This window comes from Vanessa tameamea, chromosome 12 (assembly GCF_037043105.1).
Source record: "Vanessa tameamea isolate UH-Manoa-2023 chromosome 12, ilVanTame1 primary haplotype, whole genome shotgun sequence".
NCBI lineage: Eukaryota > Metazoa > Arthropoda > Insecta > Lepidoptera > Nymphalidae > Vanessa > Vanessa tameamea.
In genome coordinates this window covers 8307477-8333138 of record NC_087320.1, presented here as the reverse complement: position 1 = coordinate 8333138, position 25662 = coordinate 8307477, and the positions used below count along the sequence as shown (strand labels likewise).

Genomic DNA, 25662 nt, shown 5'->3' with positions numbered 1-25662 from the left:
AATCTCAGACGTACCCGTAACAATTTTGATAGACATTTAAAGTAATCAAACATCAAATATTTAAGGAGGAATAAAATCCTTTCATATATTTTTCGCGAAATATATTTCAATTCGACATTGATATTGACAAATAAGCGGAACGAGCCGTTTTTCAATCTAAATTGGAAGATTGCGATTTGTGATACCGATTATTCATGTGGAGGGATAATATTCATTTCTCTTTTATGAACGGTATCATGTACAACGAGCAATACGTACAGACATCAGCTAGTTACTATAACAGTATGAAAGACAGTTAAACTATTTTTTATATGAGCTATATTTGTTGTGATGCTATCGTTGTTATATAATAAAAGATAAATTACGAAACTGTAAAAAATCAACTATGATAAAGCCTGGTGGATTACGCTCTATATACTTCTCAATAATAAGAAAAAAATCAATTGGATTTTAAAAACCTGTAATTTATCTTTTTGTAAAGGTTTATATAATATATGATATATCTAACATACATACATACATAGCATGTAGAAAGTAAAACGAATAAACTTGACTTGTTATTAAACCCAATTCATTTGTTTTTAATGTCAGTTATGCAATGCTCGTAAATAATTAAAATATTAATGGACATTTCACTATGACAATTCGTCTTAAAAGACAAGTTGATACTTTATGTGATGCTTAAACCCATATCAGTCAGAATAGATTATTAATTGAATAATATAGAGCAGATCAAAATTACCGCTATAGTTACAAGTCAGATCACCTATTTATATGAAAGCGAAGTTGTTCTATGCTTTAAAAATGAATTTTACCTCGTTTGTTTACTTTACCATACATAACTTATACTTACTTATTTAATTTACTTTACCAAATATTATATGATTTAATTTAATATATATATTAAAAGCATAAAACATGTAACGCCATTTTGAATCACAAATAATATTTCCGTATTTGTGAGCTCATTAATGTTTTCATAGTAAGACTATATTCGAGTTTAGAATAATCTAATCTGCTTATATTATATATTATATTTATCATAGGTTAAGTTACAAATGGATACCACTCTGCATTCCAACAAACTAACCAAACAAATGGTAAGTAGTTTCCTAAACAAACACTTCCAAAACAAGTGAGGCGCTTAACAAATTTAAAGCAAAATCCAACGTGTACTGTTCACGATGAAAATGGCCCTCTTTTAGGATGAGGACGCATGACACAGTTTTGGAGTAAACAATGTTGCGAGCAAATGCAATGGTTTTTTAAATACAAGGGTATTTTAAAACCGTTATATTGTAGTTAAAAGTGTCACATTATAACTGCACGTGCTTTTGTCAATCGTCACGGATCAACTTCACTTAAAAATGGACACATTAACAGCCTGTTAATTTCTCGCTGCTGGGCTAAGGCCTCCTCGCCCTTTGAGGAGAAGATTTGGAGCATATTCCACCACGCTGCTCCAGTGCGGGTTGGTGTATACACATGTGGCAGAATTTCGTTGAAATTAGACATATGCAGGTTTCCTCATGATGTTTTCCTTCACCGCCGAGCACGAGATGAATTATAAACACAAATTAACCACATTAAAAATCAGTGGTGCTTGCCTGGGTTTGAACCCGCAATCATCGGTTAAGATGCACGCGTTCTAATCATTGGGCCATCTCGGCTCTCATAAATCAATTGAATGAACACACAAAATGGACACAGTAGACATCAATAGCGGAATGAATGAGCTTTCTAGCAATTTAAGATCTGTCTTGTAAACAATTACGCGTTATTGGTGTAATAACGCCCTCTAATTATAAAAAACACACTAATTTTAATTTAAAAAAACGTCTCCAAAACATGACCATGTGACACTACACAATGCATCTCTTCACTGATATACGATTTCATTAACTGACAATTATTTTTTCTTGGATAAAACTACCGTGTCTTACACCAAATGATTCCAAGTCTTCATTTTAATTAATTTAGAAACAGTATTAAATTTTTTTTAAGATCAAACAAAATAACTGTCTGATTAAATTATTCTTTGTCTCGTTCTAAAAGTTTCATTAATAGGCTGTGTACATACATACACTAAATACTTTATATTTAATAAATAGACGCAGTAAATCAAATAATTCATTAGTATAATTTCACAGAATGCTAAGAGAAAACTAAGTTCGTGTACACAAGTCCTAACATAACTTATAAGGTACTCATTTCAACTCAGACAATGCGACGATAGGACGAAACGTATAACTCATTTAAACATACCAACAAAAACATTTGTATAACATTTAACGTTTCTTATATTCATTTATTTCCATTGAATTGAGCTGTGATAGCAAATTGTCTATCCACTATAGACCACGTATTCGAATCCAAACAAGCTTCACTGTTTGTTTTTTACATGCCTACGTTTGTGTTTATCACGTGACCCGAGATAACAGGTATGTAGATGTACCTAAATAATCATTACATAGCTATTATTCGCAATCGAAAAGCGAACTAGATAAGTTGCAAAATTTGCTCATAACAGCGTCGTCAAGCAGTGTACTTTCTATAAATTAAGGCAAAATAGTGAAAATAATAATAAATTAATCATCAAGTTTAAATGTTAATATCATTATTTAAATTAACATTAAAGTAAATAAATATTTAATTTGAGTAGGCTTTTATGTAAACAAAAATGAATCCTCATTTTGCAAATCGATCGTATTAATATAATCTAAGGCCTCTTAATTTGTAATGTTGTTTAAATTATCGAGAACTGGAAATTTTATTCATAAAATACGGTGAATATATCATAAAATAAAAAAAAAAATACTGCATCCATTCAATTGTATTATTTAAAACTAAATTGAATATAACGTTACAAAAATATTTCATAATTTTCTCATCGACACGACAATAGAAAAATATCCCAGTAAAACTGTTACATCACGTCAATATAGGTATCTTTCCGTACCTACAGAGTTACTATGACGGCGACAAAGTGCACGAGCTTTAAGCGTATATTCGACACGTCATACGTATCGTTGTAAAATACATTTCCACAATTTCCCCTCGCAAACCGTTTTAAAATATAACCTGCCAAAACCCGATATCTTGTTAAGTGAAACGCTTATTTCTGCTGTATCTACGGATGTCCACTGGCCGTTAACACGTCAGCGTATATAGCTACGAGTATATAGAAATCATGTACACTCAAACACAAAAATTGTAATATATTGTGAATTGGACTTGTTTAAAGACTAGTATGGACAAAAATTATATGATAACGATTTTACTAACTGCGCTGAGGTTTAGTTAGCTCTAGTTACGTATATAAAAACATATTAATTTTTTTCTTTATATAATGTAATAATCTTGATATAAATATAAAATAATATTATTGTTTGCAAAGTTCAATTTCAATAAAATATTTAAATAATAAAATATAGTAATAGAAAACATTTGTACTATTTTAAATATAAACAGAATATTCAATCGCCATAAAATTAACGAATTCGTGTAAAAATTACGTGTGAATGAGTGTATTATTTTATATAGCACAGAACCGAAGGTTCCACAATATAATCAGTCCGACAGCGAGTGCCTTTGTACTCTTCGGGGAGGTATCGGGGGGGAGAGTGTCAAACAAATACATACACAGTCAAGGTAGTAATTCGTTGTTGCCAATAGTTTATCGACACTGTTTAAATGTATGCATTTTAGATATCAGGTACTGTACATTATTTTATTTTTAATATATTATTATTTCACTGTAATGTTATGTCATATATTATGTTGATATCAGCCTTGTACACCCCTACCTCTTTTCTATATCTGTTTCTTTCCTCTACCCTAAGGTTGCCTGGAAGAGATATCTGTTTTAGCGATAAGGCCGCCTCTTGTGCATATTTCTTAAACGTGATTAAATTATGTGTTTACTGGTTTACAATAATGAGTATTTTGATTTGATTTTTATTTGATTTGACACTCTAGGGTTGTCGATATCGATATTTAAGTTTTAATACGGATTTATAAATCGATGAGATTGTTTTTTATTTTCCATTAAACTACCAAAACTACTTGACCTTTTTAACATTCAAACTATTCTACTTTAATACAATTGAAATGTTTTTGTTTTTTTTTTACAGTAATTTAATTAACAACTTGTTATTTATATTGTTTTAGTTACACCGGTGTTAATTTGTTCCAATCCCATTTCCTTACTTTATCTCGCTCGTGTAGTATGTGGTTTTTAACCGTCAATTATGTAGATCAATTTTATAGTTCGCGTATCTTCAACCCAGCCCTGAGTGTGTGGAGATTTTTACTTTAAGACACTTTAAGACTTGTATCGTGTGCTTATAGCCACAACCTAATTTGATGATGTTTACTGAATGACACGTCATACTATATAAAATGTATTCTAAACAATTTTGTACGTAGAATTCAATAGATACCAAAACACACACATAATACACTACTAAAACAGACTAAAACAGTTTTTCGCTCTGACGTCACCGTTACCTAGCTGCACGCTTCTATATGCCGGATAGGTAATTATTTGAATAAGGAACACGGCGACAATTGGTTATCAGATTGACCACTTTATGAATTATCGGTAAACCTGATTTATTGCCTGAGCTGAAAGAGACGGTTTTTTTAAAACTTAATTCAGGATGCCCGACATCATTGTGAACTGATGCATTGCCTTACAGTAAAATTGCATTGCATAGAGAGCAAAAAAGTATTTTTGGCTGTAATTTTCCGTTTATTATTGGAGATTCTAGTTCGAATTTGAAAACATTCTCCACATTCATTACATTGAAACATTTTTTTAAATAACAATTACGCGTGATTCGATGTTATTATTATGTGTTTATTTGGCTTGTATATATTTAAAATATAAATATAAAATATAATTATTTAAATATATACTTAAGCCGAAAAAACATTCAACAATGTACGTACTGCTTTATTTAAATAGAGGTCTGTGTACAAAACTTACTTTGAACGTTTAAATTTGACTTAAAGTTTTTGCTGTCGTTTGACACCTCAAAAGTTGTATGGCCGTAAGTCAATCAACAGTAATTTCAACAGAAGAAATTAATAATTATCATTATTGTAAATACCGTCTTTCTTTTGGACATTTTGTAAGTTTATAATAAACTATAGGTCTAAGGCCTATAATACTACATATTCGAAATGCTTTCTTGTCCAAAGTGATAATGTAATTCACACGAAATGGGTTGATTTGCATTTAAATTGGTTATTCATATTGTATATGTACTAGTAAATATATATATTAAATTGATGTAATTTTTGGTTCATAAATAAATTAAATCTTTCTAGTAATATAAATAAATTATAACTATAAATAATTGTGAAGATATTATTATTGATACTATTATGCACGAAACATTGAAGCCAACAAACGATTCAAATATTCGTGTCTTATTCCGAATTATGTTTTTGTCCCGTATGTTTTTGAAACCTTGATGTAGTAGTTCAAAAAGCTTTATTAAAAGTATAACACCAAGGTGTTACAATTGTGGTGACACAATTCCATCTGGTTATGTTTTATATAGTAACTATTTTTATCTTTTATTTAAAGATTTGATGTAAACAAATGTATAATATAAATATAATTTAAAATCTAGGATTATGCACAAATTAATTTTGAAATGACTACAAAAATATTACTTAAAATTAAGTTAAATTAGTATTATTAAATTCTAGTGATTGAGGAGATAAAATAAATAAAATAATAGAGTATTTTACACGTTTTTGTACGCAAACCCAGTGTACTCTATTGCCTCACTCTTACTAGAAAATTAATATTCAATCGACCAAAATGTAATGTGAAATGCAACTGATAATAATTATATAATTGAATTTATCTTCTGGAATTAACTATCTAATTGACTACTATGTAATTATGGTAGTTCATTAATTAAATTAGTAGCCCTGCTTCATTATAAAGTAAGTTTAGCTTTATAGAATAGAATTTAAATCGAAGATGTACTTTATTGTCATATACTTTATACAGACAGACGTTTCATAGTCCTATTGAAACGTCAGTTTACATAAGATGAAATAAATTTAAATTCACTATTGGATCGGAATTTATATTCTCACCTAGAAAAAACAAGAAACTCAGTAATTTATATTTTTATCATACTTACCTATACCCTTTTTAAAATTAGCGAATACTAATCTCAAGGTTTCTTTAACGTGATATTTCAATTTATTGATATTAAACATACCTTCATGTTTTCTATTCCTCTTGGCCACATTGTGAATCTGAAACAGAGAGATCGAATTATATTATTAGTATATTCTATGAAAATTTAGTATATAATATAATAAAAGTATATCAGTAAATAAAATAAATTTTAAGCAGATTTTTTTTGAATATTTTGTCCTTGACTTTTGTCATAATTATTGCATGTTAAATAATATTTAAACCAGCATTTTTATGCATCATTACTGAAACAAATGCTAGCCGGAGTGAAATAAAAAACGGCCGTAAGTGATGCCGAAACATATGTTTTGGTGGTACGGATTTCTTCACGGTAGGTATTTGTGCAAGCCCGCCTGGGGAGGTACCACTCTCCATCGGATATTCTACAGCGAAACAGCAATACTTCGTATTGTGTATTCCACGCATAAGAGACAAAACATCTTAATTCCCAAAGTTGGAGGCAATACAATACAAGGGATGGTTAATATTTTTTACAGCTGCAACATTTACCGGTCCACATAGTTATGTCATTAAAAAATCATGCATCAAGCTGTCTTTAATCTAAACAAAATAGCGATGAGAGATAACTGCGGTGCCTTATCAAATTTTTATCCGCAAATCAGTTAAGATGTAAGACTTTCTTGCATCAATGATGTCTGTGGGCGGAGATGACTACTTACCATCGTGAAAAATCAGTCACATTTGTTTATCAGAAGGTTCAAACAGGTTCTAATCATTGGCCATTCGCCTGAACATGTGATATTATAACATAGCAAATATGCACATCGGAGACAGTCATTCATACAGTCTCTAAACAAAGCGGCTCGAAAACCAAGTGTGTTTACGCCAAGACAGAGTCTAGCTGATGAAGGGACGCCAAGCGGGTATTAACAGTGAAATGAATATTATTATTACCGGCACTGGGATTTAATTAAAAGATTTATTGTATTGTATTGTATTGACTTACGAATATAATGTGTTAGATTTTAAGTTCTAGCATTGTAATCGCTAATGTATTATTATTTATTTAAATTTATAAATTAGTTAAAGCTATTCGGATTTAATAGAATAATTGCGATTAACGTTTATTTTGTCTGCTCGATTACCTAAGTCTGCCCGCATAATGTGAAATGGTAACAGCCAGTCCATCCGATATACAGATGAATAGAAGAGAAAAATGAACTGCGCTGATGCAAAAGAAATGGATTAAGGGCAAGAAAATTTTGATGATAAGTTTGATTTATAGAGTAGATTTATAGATGGATATTGAATTGTATATAATATTTCCAACGACCCGTTACTGTGGGTTAAAAGTCACGTATTTTGTGGATTTTTGTTATAAGTTATCTGTATCTTGGCATGATAAAAAATCTGGCCGTCACGGGATTCCCGGTATACGTGAAACATCGAAATTTATGGTTATTGAGAGACTTTATAATTGAAGAAAACCAATTCACGAGTGTAAAGAAAAAATCTCGTATTTTTCTTATTATTATATAAAGCACCTAGTGGTTAGAACGCTTCCATCTCAACTGACGATTGTGTGGTATAGCCCAGGAAAGCATCACAGATTTTTTTTACAAGTAGTATATCAAACCTCTTTTCAAGCATATAGTACCTGTACAAAGTATAATACTCGAATACTAAGCTTACTACTATATCTACCTATATTATCAAGGTAGGTCAAGTATTCTGATTTAGTAGTCGTCCTCGGTATCGGTGAGTATCCCCCCCCCCCCCCTCTTCACGTGGAAGAAACGAGTAATGCGTTTTCCAGCGAAGATAAAAATAAAAAGGTGTAGTACATTCCTATATTATAAATCAAATCAATTAAATTTAACCTTTGTCTTTAATATTTCCAGTTTAACATTATTAATCTTATTGGTATTCTAATTATAATAAATACTAATTGAATGATTATAAGTTTAATATATACTATAATATAAAATTGTAAATAGTTTAATCTTAAAATTGAGGAAAACAAAATTGTTTTCCTCAATTTTCTACTATAATAATTGATATGAAACGTTAAATTTCATAGCTATGAAAGCCAGTAAAGATAATACAAAACCTATAATATTGTAAAGAAATGATACAACTCTTAACGAAATCGTAAAATAGCAGCCCGCAAATGTCTCCCGAGATGGCCCAGTGGTTAGAAAGCGTGCATCTTAACCGATAATTGCGGGTTCAAACCCAGGCAAGCACCACTGAGTTTTCATGTGCTTAATTTGTGTTTATAATTCATCTCGTGCTCGGCGGTGAAGGAAAACATCGTGAGAAAACCTGCATGTGGCTAATTTCAACGAAAGTCTGCCACATGTGTATTCCACCAACCCGCTTTGGAGCAGCGTGGTGGAATATGCTCCATACTTTCTCCCCAAAGGAAGAGGAGGCCTTAGCCCAGCAGTGGGAAATTTACAGGCTGTTAATGTTAATGTAAATGTCTCCCATGCTGGGAAAAGCCTTCTCTTCTAGCTTTTCCTATTTGGTCGTTTTTTTTTTACTAATAATAATATATGGCAGATTCTCATCCCATATATGCAATACGAAAACTGCATGTTTGAACCCGCAACTATCTGTCAAGATTAATGTGTTCTTATGCTGAATCATCTCCTAACCGTATTGTAACGGTGCGTCTAATATATTACAGGATATAAACTACAGAGTCATCAGGAACATTTTTCCTTTACATACAAAAGAAAGCCACTATAACGAAAATATAATATCAACATTAAGATAGGGCCATTAGGTTGAACGTTAGGGATTGGCTACTTAGGCAGCATTGAGGGCTATTATAGGGGAACATTTTAACGTTTAAAGCTACGCACACACGTAGCAATTTGCACGATATTATATCAAATGAAATTCACATGCAATAAAAACCGTTACATAGCGAAATTGTTCTATATTTGATTTTGACTATTATATTATTAAAATACGATAAAGTGCAATAATTTGTGTTTCTTATTATTGTTAACTGTTATTATATTACCTTTACATAAATTCGAAGTGAAAAATATTTAACATGTTAAAAATGTTATAAAATATTTAAGCTATGTACCAATTTTCGTTTGAAGGTCTCATTCGAATCCATTCAAATTCCAATATAATTTATTGTTTCGTTTACCTGATAAAAATTCTCAGAAATAGTAGTACATCTGACTTTGCTTCAGTCCTATCGAATTTATGTCCCATTGGACTAGGAGAAGTTAAAGGCCAAAGTAATCTATGCTTGAGTACAGACTTTCAATATCTTGAATCTATTTCAAATTAGATTTGCAATTATATGTATATTCGTTGATATAAGCACCAATCTTAAAAAAATACTCCAAGCCAATTGCATCGAACTTGTTATATCAAAATGAAGTACAATAAGATTTTTTCATGTTCCATTTAATGCCAGGTACCAGCAAATGGGTTAATTGATGGTGAGTGATCATCACTGTCCATATACACGGCCATTTCGCCACCAAGCGTAGGAACTGAGATGTTAAGTCCATTGCGACTGTAGTTGCACTGATCTCATCTTCATCAATACTAAGTACGATACAATAAGCGATAAGTGTATAGTACCTATCCAGCTTTACACAAAGCCTAACTCCAAGTTAAATCAGCAATTGTTTTAATTACAAATCTGGATCAAAAAGTAGCTGAAGGCAGTAAGACCAAATAAGACTCAAACTACTTATTAATTCTGTTTAACAGTAAACTAGAACACAATTTAAAATGCTTTTAGTAAATAATTTATAGTTGTTTGTGTGTAAACGCCTAATAAAAAATGACGTAAGATATATTAAATTCAGCTACCACGAAAGCAATATTGGAAATTCATTAATAATGTTGTATTTAACATAACTTTATCGTGACGTAGATTTTTTTTTTATCAAAGTCTGATTTTTGATTAATATTTTATCAACAACCCACACTTTCTTTACGTGGATATAATTAAAGGTTGTTATTGAATATGTATATTTTAAATTTTAAATTATTCATATATCTAGTGCCCATATCCTTGCTGATGTCACTATCCGAAACTAAATGACGATCTTCGAAATTTTCTCCGACTACAATGACATGATAAGCTTTATCTCACCTAAATATACTAAGATATTCACTAAATAATTATATTATGTACGTTTTAGATCATTTAGGTTTGATTATTTTTGTGAACACGGAAACAAGAAACAATTATCTTTATATGAGGATGAGGTACTGGTGACCGATTTTAAATTCAAAAAGTCTTCTTTGAGCATTGCTGTCGTGGTAATCTTAGAGGCTTTATTTTAGTGCACAAGTATGGACACGACTACACTGTGACTGTGCACTACATATTCCGATGGAAGGAAAAATACAACAGGACCTGAAAGAATTTCGCAGCAGAAGTAATGCCTTAAGGTGCTTTGTAAAGCAAGATCCAAGCTATTGAGAATGTTCCGACAGAAAACCTTTTTCATTCGCCCAGCCCAGGACGATAGGATTTGCAGCCTCATAACTTACAAGACCAAAAAGGCATTAACAGGTTTATAATATAGAAATAAAAAAATTATATCATTGGTCTTTTATAGTAAGATGTTTATTCATTTGAAACATTGAAATCAATGTTAATAAATTCTAAGTGCCCCATCTACAGTAAGTAGTGGCCATTATGTGAGGGTAAGCACTTTTGTCGTCTCATTTCCTCAATACGGGGTTAAATTTATTTTACGACATACTAAGTTTTTATGAAACGTAGTGATATTTTCTGTTTTTAAATAATCTGTATCGCTATAAAGATATTTTATTGAAAACTAAAGGCAACGGTATAACTTTTTTTTAGTTTTATTTATCATCATGTTTCATTTTTGTCTTGAAATTGTTTTACGAATAAAAAAGAATATTAAAATATATAATGACCTAATCTACAAAATAAAAAAGTAATAAAATTCGACGTATTATATTATAAGTTACTATAAGGTAGATTTTTTTAAAATAATTTTGTCAATGTTATAACTACTCATAACTGAATAATGCTAGCGATTTTCCATAATCACCTATGAATGGAACAATTATGAATATTCATCGGATTAAGCAAAATACAGGCTTAAATATGTTGCAAGTTATGATTAAAATTAGGTTATTATACCTAAGTGGAAGCCACTCAATGTGGGAAACACTTTGAACGCGTAGTACTTGCTACGTAGATAATATTATCATATTATGTATTGTAGTGTTGTGTGAACTCGTTATGTACATATATTAAATACTACATAGTAGCATAGAACAATAAACAGAAAGGCTTCATTGTTAATAGTTCGAAAATAAATATTTTTATTTATTTTCAAACTGTTATATATTGAATGTATAAAAATTATATCAGTTTTAAATCGAAAAATATTGCTTTAATAATATTCTATATTTAAAATTTGTCTCTCCTTGGTTCATTGTTCATTCCACTTTAATTTATAAAAAAATATATATGCATAAAATATTCCGTTTAACATAGCGTTTCTGCTTACTTCGTATTCTATGTGCATTGTATTGAAATGGGGACATGTTGAATCGCTCTGCATTTCTATGCCTGCCCACCATTATCTTTTAAAACTACACGCACGAGTAATTTATATTTTTCATTTATTCACACTAATGTAACGTGATAAAATTAAATGGGAGCAAAAATATTTTTATACACAAATAATTCTGATATTTAAATTCGAGTTGCCCTGTCGATAGAATTATGGTAATTGCAGCCAACATCAAGGACTAGTTTCGTTGTACTAATACACAAGAAATATTATCACAAGTTACAAAAGCACAAACACAGGTCAATATATTTTCTTGCTTTCATTATGTATATATTTGGCCCATTTGATGGGCCAACTGATAATAAGTCAAAATCCACAACAGCGATATTTTTAAAGCATTTTTATCTCGCACAAATATTCTTTGGAATGAGCTTTCGCCGGCGGTTTTTCCTAATCAATACGACTTGGGAACCTTCAAGAAAAGAAACTACACATTTCTTAAAGGCTGGTAACGCACCTGCAAGCCCCCCGGTTTTGCAATTGTGCCGTGCAGGAGGATGGAAAGTGACTACTACTTTCCACCATCAGATGAGTCTCCTGCTCGTTTACCACCTATACTATAAAAAAGTGGTCAGTCGCCCATAAGAATTGGTGCCTTAAGAAATAATAACCATTCCTTACACCAATGCACCATTAAGAGAAGAATTAAAATGTTATATCCCTTGTCTCGATTGTTACACCAGCTCACTCCCCTCAAAACGGAGCACAACACTAGTTAGCATTACTGTTTAACGGTAGAATATCCGATGAGTGGATGGTACCTATCCATACGGCATTGCACAAAGCCTTACTACGAATAAACTCCAAACCTTTTCATGACAATTTTTACATAAATGAGTTATTAATTTTTTCTCTTCTGGTAGTATTTTACCTGCATATCAGCTGGAATATAACTGTTCAGTTTCTATCAATTTAACAAACAAAATTATCCACATGTTGTTTGGAGCTAGATGCGATAAGTGAGACGCACTTAGATGATCTTGAGCAAAGTCCTACTATCAAGTAACTATTACAATTAGTAATAGTAGAGATATCAGGCTCAGGGCCGTATTTCCGAAGCAAGGGAGTGTTTAGTAACATTGTCAACTTACTTGACAGCCAAAACTATGCTTAATTCCGAGCAGGCTCAAATGTAAGACCTCGAGGCCGCAATCTTATAAGCTATCACACAAACGAACACAAAAAAGGCGGATTAAGATCGCGGAACATTAAAATGAAGCGACGAAAGCAAATGCAAATTTTCGGTAGTGTATGTAGAAATAATTAACAATTTGTTAATACATCGAAATGACTAATTAAAAAGTGACAGCACTTTTGACGTATTAACAAAAACTCGCGTCGTTTCACACTATGGGAAATTTTCGTTGATTTATTATTTTGTATTCGAATTTATTTGTGCTTTACTATAATGTTTCATTGATTTTATATATTTTAGTTACACATACGAAAACTTCAGTCATTGGATATTTTAGTCAAATTTAATCATACCATCGAGCGTAGTTATACAAATTCGTTCGTAAGTCTTAGTTTTTTTTAATAATATTTATCATTCATTAATATTATTTAGATAACAATCTACCGAAACAAAACTTTATTCACCAACCCACGTTTGGTGAATATGGTGAAATAAGCTCTAAAATAACAATAACAATATTCGCTTCCAGAAACTATATCCAGCATCAGAAACTACACAGTTTTCGATCAGGACATTACTTAAATAATAATAAATTTACATTTCTAGGCACACAAGTGCAATATTGTCAATTTTGTAACACTAGGTTGTTTCTGAGAACTCGACGTAAAACCCAATAACTTTTACTTGATTTCACATTCAAATCTGAGCCTTCATGACATGCCATACCACTTGGCCCACGAGCCAGTTATGTTGAAAGTGTTATTGACCTACATTCTTGTTTAGTTTTTATAGAAAATAATTTAAATTATTAGTGCAACCTATTTTATGTTTATTTGCCTCATTGCAATGCACTGCTATTGAAATGTTTCAAAACTATACTTTTCGCCGTATTAATCCGGCAATTCACTATGCACTACCATACAGTAACAACCGACGCCCGTCTTTCAAAGAGTAGCCTAGCCTTCACTGATTAATTAGTCTTCACTGATTCATTAACAACAAACATTTTATATTTAAATAATTTCTAAGTTATAAAAAAGACCCAATTATATCTAAGAGAACTTCTTGTGAGAACTTCTGTCCGCTTAGGCAGAAATACAGGAAGTAACGCGCTCGCGTATGTCTGCATAACGTAAGCGCGCTTTCTCAAGCGCGTTTGCTTTGTTTTATTTGTTTAACGGAAACAATTTCAATTTTGTCTTTATTTCTTAATAATTTTCAGTTCAGTCTGAGCACATTATAACGTACCTGTTTAATGTTATTAAGGACAGCTGATTCGTGTGATATCGTTTATAAATTAACTGGCAACCTGCCTGACCTCGCATGGATGAACTTAATTAATTCAACTGCAATCTTGTTCTAAATAATCTACATCAATATAACTTCTCGAATTAAGTCGCCCGTACCTAATACATTACACTCTAAAATATTTATTGCGACTTATCTATTTAAAAGATCATGAAATTAAGTGAATTTACCTTTTTATCTTTTTAGAAATTCGCTGTATTTACTCGTATAATGTATAATATATATTAGTTTAGTTAGTAGCTTTTTTAGGTAAGGTATTACAAAAACAACATCATTTCATTAAGCAGAGATTTTTTTTTAAAATTAAATACATTAATAAAAAATATTTTTATTTATAGATATTGTAGCGAGCTTTTTATAGATTGTATGGGTATCTACATAACTTGTATACAAATATTTCTTGTATATCTCTTATAGTTTTTATCGCTTGTAAAATATACTGACATAATAGTTCACATAACATGCAACTATTATTTAAAAAACAAATAAGGCTCATTATGATATGAGGCTGCGTATGATAGTGATTATTTTCGCTCTTAACACCCTGAGCACTATAACATGATGACGTCAGAACATTCGTGACGCGTTTTGTCACGTCATCTCTTATAATATTAGAATTAATGATTAATTTTATATACATAATTTAAAAATTTGAATCTTTTGAAATTCAATTTGATTTCTGAAATATATTCCGATAAAAAAAAATCTCTATTGAAAAAGTCTAATTGTTGAGCGCAATTTAACACAGATTTATATTGTGTAGCTAAAAGCAACGTTTATATTTTCCTACCAATTTATCTTTAATTTTCTCTTAGAAGCACTTAATGCTTACATACATAACGTCCAGTAATTAATAACGGTTGGTTTAAGCATTATTCTGCAGCGCATCATACCTCAACTTAGAGAGCTGGAGAGTTATATTTATGAATAATTCATACGTCAAAGACCTATTTACAATTATCATTTTCATTTAATCTTTGTGTTGCAAATTATCTGTATCATCATCATATCATACAATCTGTTTTTGATAAATAATTAACTATTATATGCAACATGTTAACTAATTATTATAACTATTATGAATTCAATTTTAAGTAAATGATACATTTTTTCTCGCAACATAAATAATTCCCACAAATACATACATAAATACAGCAGTAAAGATACTACACACACACACAAGTCTATCTTAATAACTGAACTCTTGTTACTCTTAGCTTTAAAACAAAGCTACAATTAGCTTTGTGTTAGAGTTTTATAAAAGGCTTCCTTTGCAGCTGTAACCGCTAATAATAATTCTCATATATGCATTACTTGTATTCTTCTCACTATCATTATTCAATGAAATTACATACATTTTTTTAATTTATGCAATTAAATTTAATGCCTACTTTATAATAAGAATTCTTCTAAATCCGTTTGGGTTTTATTCTAGAAAAGTTTACAGTCCTCTTAAGGAGTCAACTTAAAAATAATATAGATTCGAAATTCCTTGACACATTCACACAAACAGTTGAAGCGCTTAAACCGTTTTGTCTTATTTTTGGTGTTTCTATTTACTACTAAAGCGTTTCGTTTTTTATTGTGTAATTAAATGATACGACTTCTTTTAACGATAGATAGTAAAATTTCACTCGATAAAATTTTCAATTGTAGAATTTAAAAAATCTCGAATAAATTTTCATTTGTTGACATAAATTCTATTTATTTATCTTTGTCGCATAAAAGATTAAAAATAATAAGAGCCGGTCTTTTAATTAAGAGTCAATCATTCATTCGTGTCGCGAACATCACAACGTTGCAATTTTATTGTTATTGGAAATCATGATATTGACGCAGTTGACGATTCGCGTTAATGAAATTGCTTTTATTCTCACGAGGGAATAATTAATATCAGTTACGTATACATGTATTAGGTAAAGTAAATTAAAAAAAAAAATACTATATTTAAATCTTATGAAAACTCATTTATATGTTATGATTTGACTTGCGGTTTTAATTGAATAACATAATTAATTGGATTAAATAATTTTAACATAATGCATAAAAAAAAAAAAAAAAAATTTAAGACAAAATAATATAACTGATAAAACTTACCATTCATATCCGAATTTCTTATCGGTCAGGACACACTATCAGATTTAAATATACCTTAATAATTTCTGAGATAACTCAAAAGGAATACATTAAACAAAAAACTTAATTCAATAACAGAAAAGTTTCGACGAACTCCTAACTTGAGAGAAAACATAAACTTCAATTACCAATACTTTTTACTACGTTGTCAAGAGGATTTTTAAATTCAATTGTCTACGAGTGTAGTTAATATGGATTACGTAGTGGTGCTACGAGCTACGACCACGTTTACGACGTAGACGTCCACCCGCTAACGCGTTCATGCCACACTGATAACTGAGTTAGCGCGCTCCAGCTCTAAGTACGAGGAACAAAATATAGTATATAGGTTTCAATCTTATTGCTATACAAATAAAGATTATATTCAAATAAAAAAGGATCAGAAGTCCAAGAGAAATTCTACCGCGAAGATACGAGGTGCAAATAATTACATGCCAATTCGCATGTCGACTTTTATTTTTATTGTTTACATTTTCTTGAACTTAATTTATTAAAAGGTTTCATATTAAATATAAACAAAATATCTAAACAGTAATTAATTATATTTTCTTATTTTTTATCTTAATTAGTAGACTTCAAAAAGAAATAATTCGTCAATTCAGTTTATTATTTGTTTGTGTATGTCTGGTATAGTCTTTGTCAGTTTAGACTCGATTTTTAATATTTTTATTTTATTATTATTATTGAATATTTTTTAACAGCCTGTAAATTTCCCATTGCTGGGCTAAGGCCTCCTCTCCTTTTCGGGAGAAGATTTGGAGCATTTTCCACCACGCTCCTCCAATGCGGCTAGGTAGGTGGATTTAAAAAAAAAATTATAATAAATTGATAAAAATAAATAATGTGTGTTTTATTTATTTTTATACGGAAAGCATAAAACTAAGGTACAGTATAACATGATTATATTTAACCAAAATATTTAGGATGTAAAATCTCAAGGGCTAGAAGAAATCAATTGATTAAGTTGCCAGCCAAACGTTTCCCGACAGGGTGATACATTTTCATTTTCCACTCGTATACCGTATGTTATGGAGCTACCTATTTCAAACTCTTTTAATGTTTGTATTCCATAGCTACTGAAGACATAAAATAAATGTATTTTGAGATGTCTTAAATATTTCTCTACATATACAGTCTTGACCAATGAACTGATTTAATAAATTAAATTTTCGTTCTATTTATAAAAAAAAAATTAATTACATTGACGACCACTAACCACCAGGTGGTCCATTGACCATTTGCCTGTCCTATAAATTATATGAATAAAAATAAAAACATTATCATAATTGGCAAGATCTTAACGGATTAACACAATTGGGGGATTGGGGTTAAGACAATTTTTAAAGTGAAACAATGAAGAATATTGGCCAAAGTTCTACGACCAGCCAGATTGGTTTCTCACCACAATACGGCTGGTTGAAGTGTTTACGTGCTCGGTGTAATGGATGCGGTCAACAAAAAAAAGTCCTAGTTGGCTCTTAGAAGACGTACATGTTAATATGATGTGCCTTTTTTGTAATGACGAAGGTTATATGAGGTTAAATTTAATTTAAAAAACAGGATATTGTGTTAATTTTATTGAGTATGCTGAGTTTAAATCGTTTTTATCTTTATTTTTTATATAAAAATAATAATTTGAGTGACTTGAGTTAGTTATACCAATATCATGAATGTGAAAAATTGATACAAACAGATTAACTAGCAGTTACGAAAAGGCAGTTAAAGCCAGGTTTACTAATCTGAAGTACTAAGCGCACATCAATCGCCTTTTGCATTTTTATGTTCAATCATATTGAAAAATTGAACTTCGTTCCTTTTTTAAATATTTTAAGTGACATACATTATTATTATGACGATTGAAAAATAAAAATTAAAATCAAGAGCATTCGATTTTTAAAAGTATTCTGATTCGCATGAATCGCACTAATGAAATAAATGCTGAATAAAATAATCGAAATGCTAAAAGTGTATATTTTAAACCGTTAGTTAAGCAACGTTGGCAAGAGATCGTGCTAATGAGAGGACAGACTTTGGTTGGAATAGTATTGACTTTTGTTGTTATATTATTCTCAAAGCATTGAAGAGCTCGTTAAGCTATTGGTTAAACCAAACCCGTCGTCTGTTAGTCCAACATTTGTATTATAATAAGGTCGCGCCAACTATTCGCCCACGTTGGATGGTATTGTCTCAGTCAGGAAAATTTTGTTTGTTATAATCCGGATTCACACAAAATATACTAAGCGAACCGACCTTTGAACAGAATTTGTCTAAAAAAAAAATCTTCAATACTATTTTAAATTACAATTTTTATTTACAATGAAATATAAGATTAGGTTCACTAAGAATTTTGTATATCTGAACTCTCCTTAATACTGTCAACGGTATTAAATGTGTTAACCCGCTATAATGGAAAAGGGTACAATAATAACTATACTAACTATTCGTGAAGTGTGGGTACTGTCATTAATAATATGTATGTGATATGTAAATTACATTGAAAGCCCCGGATCATTTCAATAATTTAATAAAAGAAGATTTAAATATTTAACCAAATAAGTTTATAATTTTTCTAATTCCATTTATTGATTAATTTAAAAATTCTTAAAATAACAGTTCTTCGATATTTCAAAATCTATTCGTATAGTATTTATTTGTACAAATATATTTATAAGCGTTTCGTTTTTATAAATATATGTTCAATAAATAAATAAATATTACATTTTTATCTTTTTCTTAATAATATAATGAATCTTACTTTTTTCATATACGTTCAATTCTTTTTTAATATACAATAATATACTCGAAAAAGATATGGATGTGTGTATTATGACGATAATTGAGAAAATGATTAATGTGAACTACATATTTTTCTAAATGCATTTTATTAATTCGAAAAGAAAAATACGTCTCAAATTTTAAACCCGCATCAAAAATTTATAACACGTACTTAAGTTGAGATGAAACTGTGAGGATAATTACAGCGGAGCGAAACTATCTACGTTTAATTTCCTGCTTCGGATGTTACTCGGTTTAAAAGATAATTTCATGATAAATTGCAACGGGACATCTTACTAAAAATACCTCAATATCCATTTAAAGTTTTCATATATTGCATTATTGTATATCCATTGCATATATTTTCCATTGGTCGATACCAACATAAATTGTTCTGAATAACATAAAGATCCGCGCATATTTTTTAAAATATAATACATTAAAATAATGTATTATATTTTAAAAAATTTTTTAATAACAATTATTGAAGTTAAATTTATGAACGATTGAAGATCTTTTAACCTTCTATATAATATATAGTCAAACTTTTCTGACGCAGAAATAATAAAAGGTTAATAAAATTACAGAAATCATTCATATGCGTTGATACACAATAAATAGCTTTACCTACATATATTAAAACGATATAACAAAAAATATAATTAAATTAAATTATCCGCTCCTAAATTATAATGTCCGAAGGTACGGAAGGTAGTATATCTGTACTGAAATATGTATGCATGTGATATCTCTTTAATTTGTAAAAGTAATGTTTATCTTAGTTTATCTAGACTAATCTTACATATTTATAATATGAATGTAGAACTATTTCGTGCGTTGCATGTATAAATACATGTAAATATAATAATGACACCATATAACAAAATAGAATGAGCTTAGTAAGCATATTTAGCTTCGTAATTTTATGTAATTTTATACAAAAGAATTGTGAGAATCATTCGCAAACAAAAGTTTTAAGTAGACAATCTTCGCCTTGTAATTTGTTCGAACGTAACAATCTGCGTAGCGTTTTATTCAAATGAATAGAATTTTATTTACCTACGAGTATTCTGCAAAATTTAATCTAGAGAGAGCTCGTATACTTGGCTTTTACGGAACCGAAGCTTTAAAGCGAAGATATTTTGTAAAATATTCTATCTATTAAATAGAACTGGAAGTCAAAAATGAAAATAAATTACAAGTAAAACTTTATTTGATTACATTATACCAATAGTTATAAAGGTTGCCTTGATCTACATCGGATATCGAAATAAAATACTATTACTATTCCATCAAAGTTATTTCATAACATTTTTAAGAGAATGCTAAGGAAATAGAAATTGTCGAAAAAACTTAAGAATGCAATGAGGTTGGTACAATAGATTCAAATGCTTTCTATAAACATTGCTAACTTATTAAGGGCTGCATTTATTAACAGCTACGCTCATTTTTTTGCTACAGATTTTTTTTTTGTTTACTTTTTCCTTGTACATCACTTAAAAAAAATGTTATTTTTGTATATAATTGTTTGCAAAGACCAATTGACGTTATTCTACACAGCAATAAGTTACGGGGACGCTAAAAAATGTTTTTCTTTTTATCTCGGTAATTGCATGATCGTAACCATTTTAACACAAAACAAAAAATACTCGAAAACTGGCAACACTCAAGTTTATGATTATTTTCAATAAGTAACAAGTAATAATAAGAAAGAAACGAAGAATTTGTCAATTGAAAACTATTTTTCAATTCTATGATAGCTGAACCATGTTGATTTTTTTTTTAATTTTAAACATTGTCGCTCGGTATGATGTAAAGATTCTTAAGAAACATAGAACCATACACCCAAGCGTGTTCATTCATTCAAAAGTTATGATGGAATAAAGAAACACATACATAGATTCAAAAACCATGAAAACATAATACTTCTTTTTTGGCAGTTGTTTAAAAATTCGATTTTTCGAGTTTTTTTTTTAAATAAATAATTGTAGCATTGTAAGGAATTACTATTATTCCTATTTTCCTCCTTTTAAGCTTTAAACTTGTGTTCAGAGTGGGGACGACAGAGCACAAGGGGTGAGGATCGATCCTGCGACTTATTGCATCGCTAGGCAACCCTTAAAACCATTGCGCTATTGAAGCTTCCCGTGAGATTTTTGTGTTTTATTCAGAAGTACGTGGTCAGTATAACAAATATAACATCTCAGACGATTCAAGGACTAAGGAATGATTTAAATTATATATCCAATATTTACACTATGATATTGTTAAAAAATGTTAGTGAATGTGAGTAAAAATATTATGAACGTTATTTATGTTTCTTGGTAGTACGGCTTTGTGTAAGTCCGTCTCGGACTCTCTCATCAGATATTCTACCACCAAACAGTAATGGCGCATTGGCGATGTAAGGAATGGTAAATATTTCTTAAGGCGGTATCGTATAGACAGTAGTGACCACTCACTATTAAGTGCTCCATTCACTGGTTCGTCTTCATATATAATAATTTAAAACAATGTTAGCAACACCGTATGAAGCCTAATTATCTATGTAATTTACTCAACTCAGAAGTTGATCATAATTACTATCCACTCATCTTATATTCAACTGCCAAAGACCTATACTTGGTATTGTTGTGTTCCAGTTCTAAGGGTGAGTGAGCTAGTGTATCTACAGGCACCGAAGAAGTAATATCTTAGTTTCAAAGGTTGGTGACATAAAATATGGTTAATGCTTCTTACACTGCTAATTTATATGCTGTCAGTCAATCGTACGTACTTGAAATAAATACTAAATGAAATATTATTTGACCTCTCTTTAAAATATACATGATTCAATGCTGCTTGCATAATTTACACGTAATATTAATAATAACAATCAAAAATCGATTTAAGAAAAAATATTGTGTATGTAAATCACAATATTTACCACACCTTGTGATTGAAGTCTCATAACACTTTGTACGGACGTCAAAGAACTATATATCCGCCTTTAATAATATTCTTCGAGCCTTTTATGTTCAATGTTGATACTTCGCTAAATAATCAAAATCAACGTTTTTCATCCTGGGGATGTCGATTCCCATGAATAGTAAAATAATAATAATTACTCATACGATATAATACCATCTTGAATTTAAATTATAATCAAATATTATCTTCTTAGATAACAATAACCTAAAATATTAAACAAAAGCCAGTGGTCCTATTACAATTGGTTGGAAATGGGTTGCATAGTAATACAAATATTAGCTATGGAGTTTGAAAAATAAACATATTTTCTTTTATTCCATTTGCGGAATTACAGAACCGGAAAAGTTTGGGAAACTATGTAGTAAGTATGTAACTAAGTAATTTTACTAATGTGTTACAAGACATAACTATACATATCATTTTTCTATATTATATATCTTTTAATATTTACAAATAATAAAAAAAATATAAATAAAATTTTATTTAAAAAAATGTAGTATATCAAAAAATAATAATTTGGCCTTTTACCGACTACGTAACAAAAAAAATAAAATGTAAAAAGGTTTACCTTCCTCATAACCTTTCATATATCGTCGATAGAAATATTTATACGCAGGCTTTGTTATAGTCATTTCTTTCAACAATCTATTCGGTCATAAATTATAAACTTATCAATATTAAATGTCTTAATTTCACAAAGGTTGCATCTTGATTCATATATTAATCAATTATACTGATTATGTTCAGATATGTAAATATGAAACCATAATAATGACAAAACTTCTTTATCACATTAATATCAATTTCAATATAAAGTTCAGAGACTGTTTGTATGTATATAAAACAATATTATCAACACGCGATTCAGTTTAAGAATCATGTTTAATATAAAACAATATGAAATAGTTCATACAAGTGCGTCATAAATCCGATTGTAACGTGAATACTGAATAATAAACGACAATCATAAATCTCGTATGAAAACACCATAAATCTAACCGGTTTCTGTTCAGGTTAACCACAAATGGACGGACGGATAGAAAATTCAACATCGAACATTGATAATACTTTTTCATATTACAACTTTGGTCCGCTTCATTGACATACCGGCTTAATGTCTTTCAAGATTCTTTCAATTTTCATGTTATTTATCGCTGTCGTTATGTTGTGTTCGATTTTGCGGTCAACAGATTATAAATATCTCCAGAACTTATCTTCAGAACATATAAAATATTATATATATTTAAACTCTAATAGATCTTTCTAAGTATAAGGTTTAAGGCTATTACGAAAGATAAAAATGCTTTAGTTAATGAGTTCACGTATTATCTAGGTTGAAAGCAAGTACATAATATATTTTAATCAAACGTGGCTTAACATAAAGTAATTTACAGTATACTTATCGTTTTTATAAGCAACTATTGAGATATGACGACTGATGACTTATTTTTAGTGATAAATAATCATTATATACTGAATATAAAAAAAAAACTATCTAGTTAAGTTCTACAATTTAGAGAAAGATAAAGTTTGCAATAAAGAATAAATAAGAATATTTCGGTACTCGTATATATATATGTTAAAATAATATGCCGAATACGATATTATTATGGTTATGACGTATGACGTACTTCCCTTCTCATATGGATCGGGGCTTCGAGTGAATCCCTATATGTTAATTATCTTAAAGTCGGCTGTTAAGTTAAAGACGATTCGTGTAACAAACTATTATCCTTCTCATATCCCAGAAAGGCGACCCATCCCTAGCCCTGTGTAGCCATAGATTATGTAGTAAAGACTCCTTTTTTAAACACAAATGCATTCTACGGTACTCTATAGAATGCAATTATGAAAACACTACTGTGTTGCATATCGATAGTCCACTATCGATAGATAATTGATAGTCTATCGATAGTTAAGGTGTTAGCGATAGTATCGATAGTCTATCTATAGTATTGTCACATGTCAATACTATCGATAGTGTCGATAGTATTAACTAACACGATACTATCGATATACTGAATAGTTTTCGAGGTCAACTATCGATAGTTTATTGATAGTTCTGCAACACAGCTAAAGAGCTATTGTGAGTAGATTTACTAATCGCTTGAATAAAACCTTCTCAACAATAACAAATGACACGAAAGAATCAATGTTTTACATTAAAGAAATCTAGATGACGTGGTCTTCTGTCGTGTGGTTCCGTCACAATAGTATAGAACCAGTTCTCTCAACCAGTTGAATTTAGACAGGCAATTTGGTTGCGTTCTTAACCATAAAATTTAAGATTGATGATTACCAACAGATATTATTTACTGTCTAAGAATATTGCTGTTTGATGTTAGAGTAACTGACTGACGGTACCTAGCACAGCACTGCTCACAAGTCTACCTACAGAAATAAAATATAAACAAATTCCAATGTTCCAGTAATCGATAACTTTATTTCAATTATTAATTAACTTTCAACGTGATAAATATATATTAATTATAATGTGGAATATATTTATTACAAATACACTATATTCAAAATATATTTCTAATTTTGAATCAATCAAATAATCTTTGAATGAATAATTCATGTACGAATTGGATTTTTTTTCATATCTCTTTTACATCGAATTTGCATTAGGGATCCTATAATCCAATTAGGGGAAATCAAAAAGTACTCAAAGATTTCAAATTAAGGCAGATTATACATTACAGACTCTGATATTTTTTAAAGTACTGCCAATAATTCTCTTCACATTTGTTGGTACAAAAAAAATGTTTACTGTAAAATAAATAATTGTATGCTTATTTTATAGTAATTTAGAAAGTTTGTTCGAGTTGATATTTATCATCAACTATTGTAACAAAAATTGGATAAATGATAAAGTTATTTAGATTAAAATTATTAAAAAATGTATTTTTTACGTTATAAATCAACAAAAAAACTCTTGTACAGATAATAATTTATTGACCTTTTTAAAATCATTCGTTGTTAGTTTTACATAAATTTGTTTACTTTTAAGTGGACTGAAGTCTACACTACACTTTTAATTTTAATTATATTATGACTGATGATAAATTTCTACGATATTATTTTAAATTCTGTGTTTATTTTCCATAGCCACCTTTTACAAATCTCATCACTTAGTAAATTGGACCAGCTTTCGAAGAGCTCTTAATTTAAAACTGTCTTTTGTGTATAAAAGTAGAAAAGTTTATTGTCCTTCAATGTTTACTATGACGATGTAATTTAAAAATACCGTCAAAATGTAAATACAAAAATCTAAAGTCCCTTTATGTATTAATTCGGGTCTGAATGTAAATGTATTTATTTTAAAAAATAAAACTTTGGAAGTGTGCCACCGCTGGACATTATCTTATCTTGAGAAAAGGGAAGACACACATATTAAAACTCTGATGCAACGGTGATGCTGGGTGAGGTTTGACAAATCTTCACTTCCTCAGTACCTTATTAATGGAATAGGCAGATTCAAAGCCTCACTAACATTGAAGCCATTTTTTAAATATGTGTTACTAAGTATTTTAAAATATCACTTT

The 25662-nt window shown here is 29.8% G+C and overlaps 1 protein-coding gene across 3 annotated transcripts in view; it reads right to left on the bottom strand.

The window, feature by feature from the left end:
• Nucleotides 1-25662, bottom strand: part of LOC113393051 (suppressor of lurcher protein 1-like) — a 308266-nt gene that overhangs the window by 57966 nt on the left and 224638 nt on the right. For 2 of the 3 annotated variants that reach the window (XM_026629748.2, XM_026629749.2), the window contains exons 1-2: nt 16331-16629; nt 6249-6285 (exon numbers count right to left, since the gene is read on the bottom strand). The exons of the other annotated variant lie outside the window; for it this stretch is intronic. In XM_026629748.2, coding sequence (XP_026485533.1) covers nt 6249-6278 — 30 coding nt within the window. In that variant the 5' untranslated portion in view covers nt 6279-6285; nt 16331-16629. Of the gene's footprint in view, nt 1-6248; nt 6286-16330; nt 16630-25662 lie in introns of those variants that run through there. 3 annotated transcript variants of the gene reach the window in all.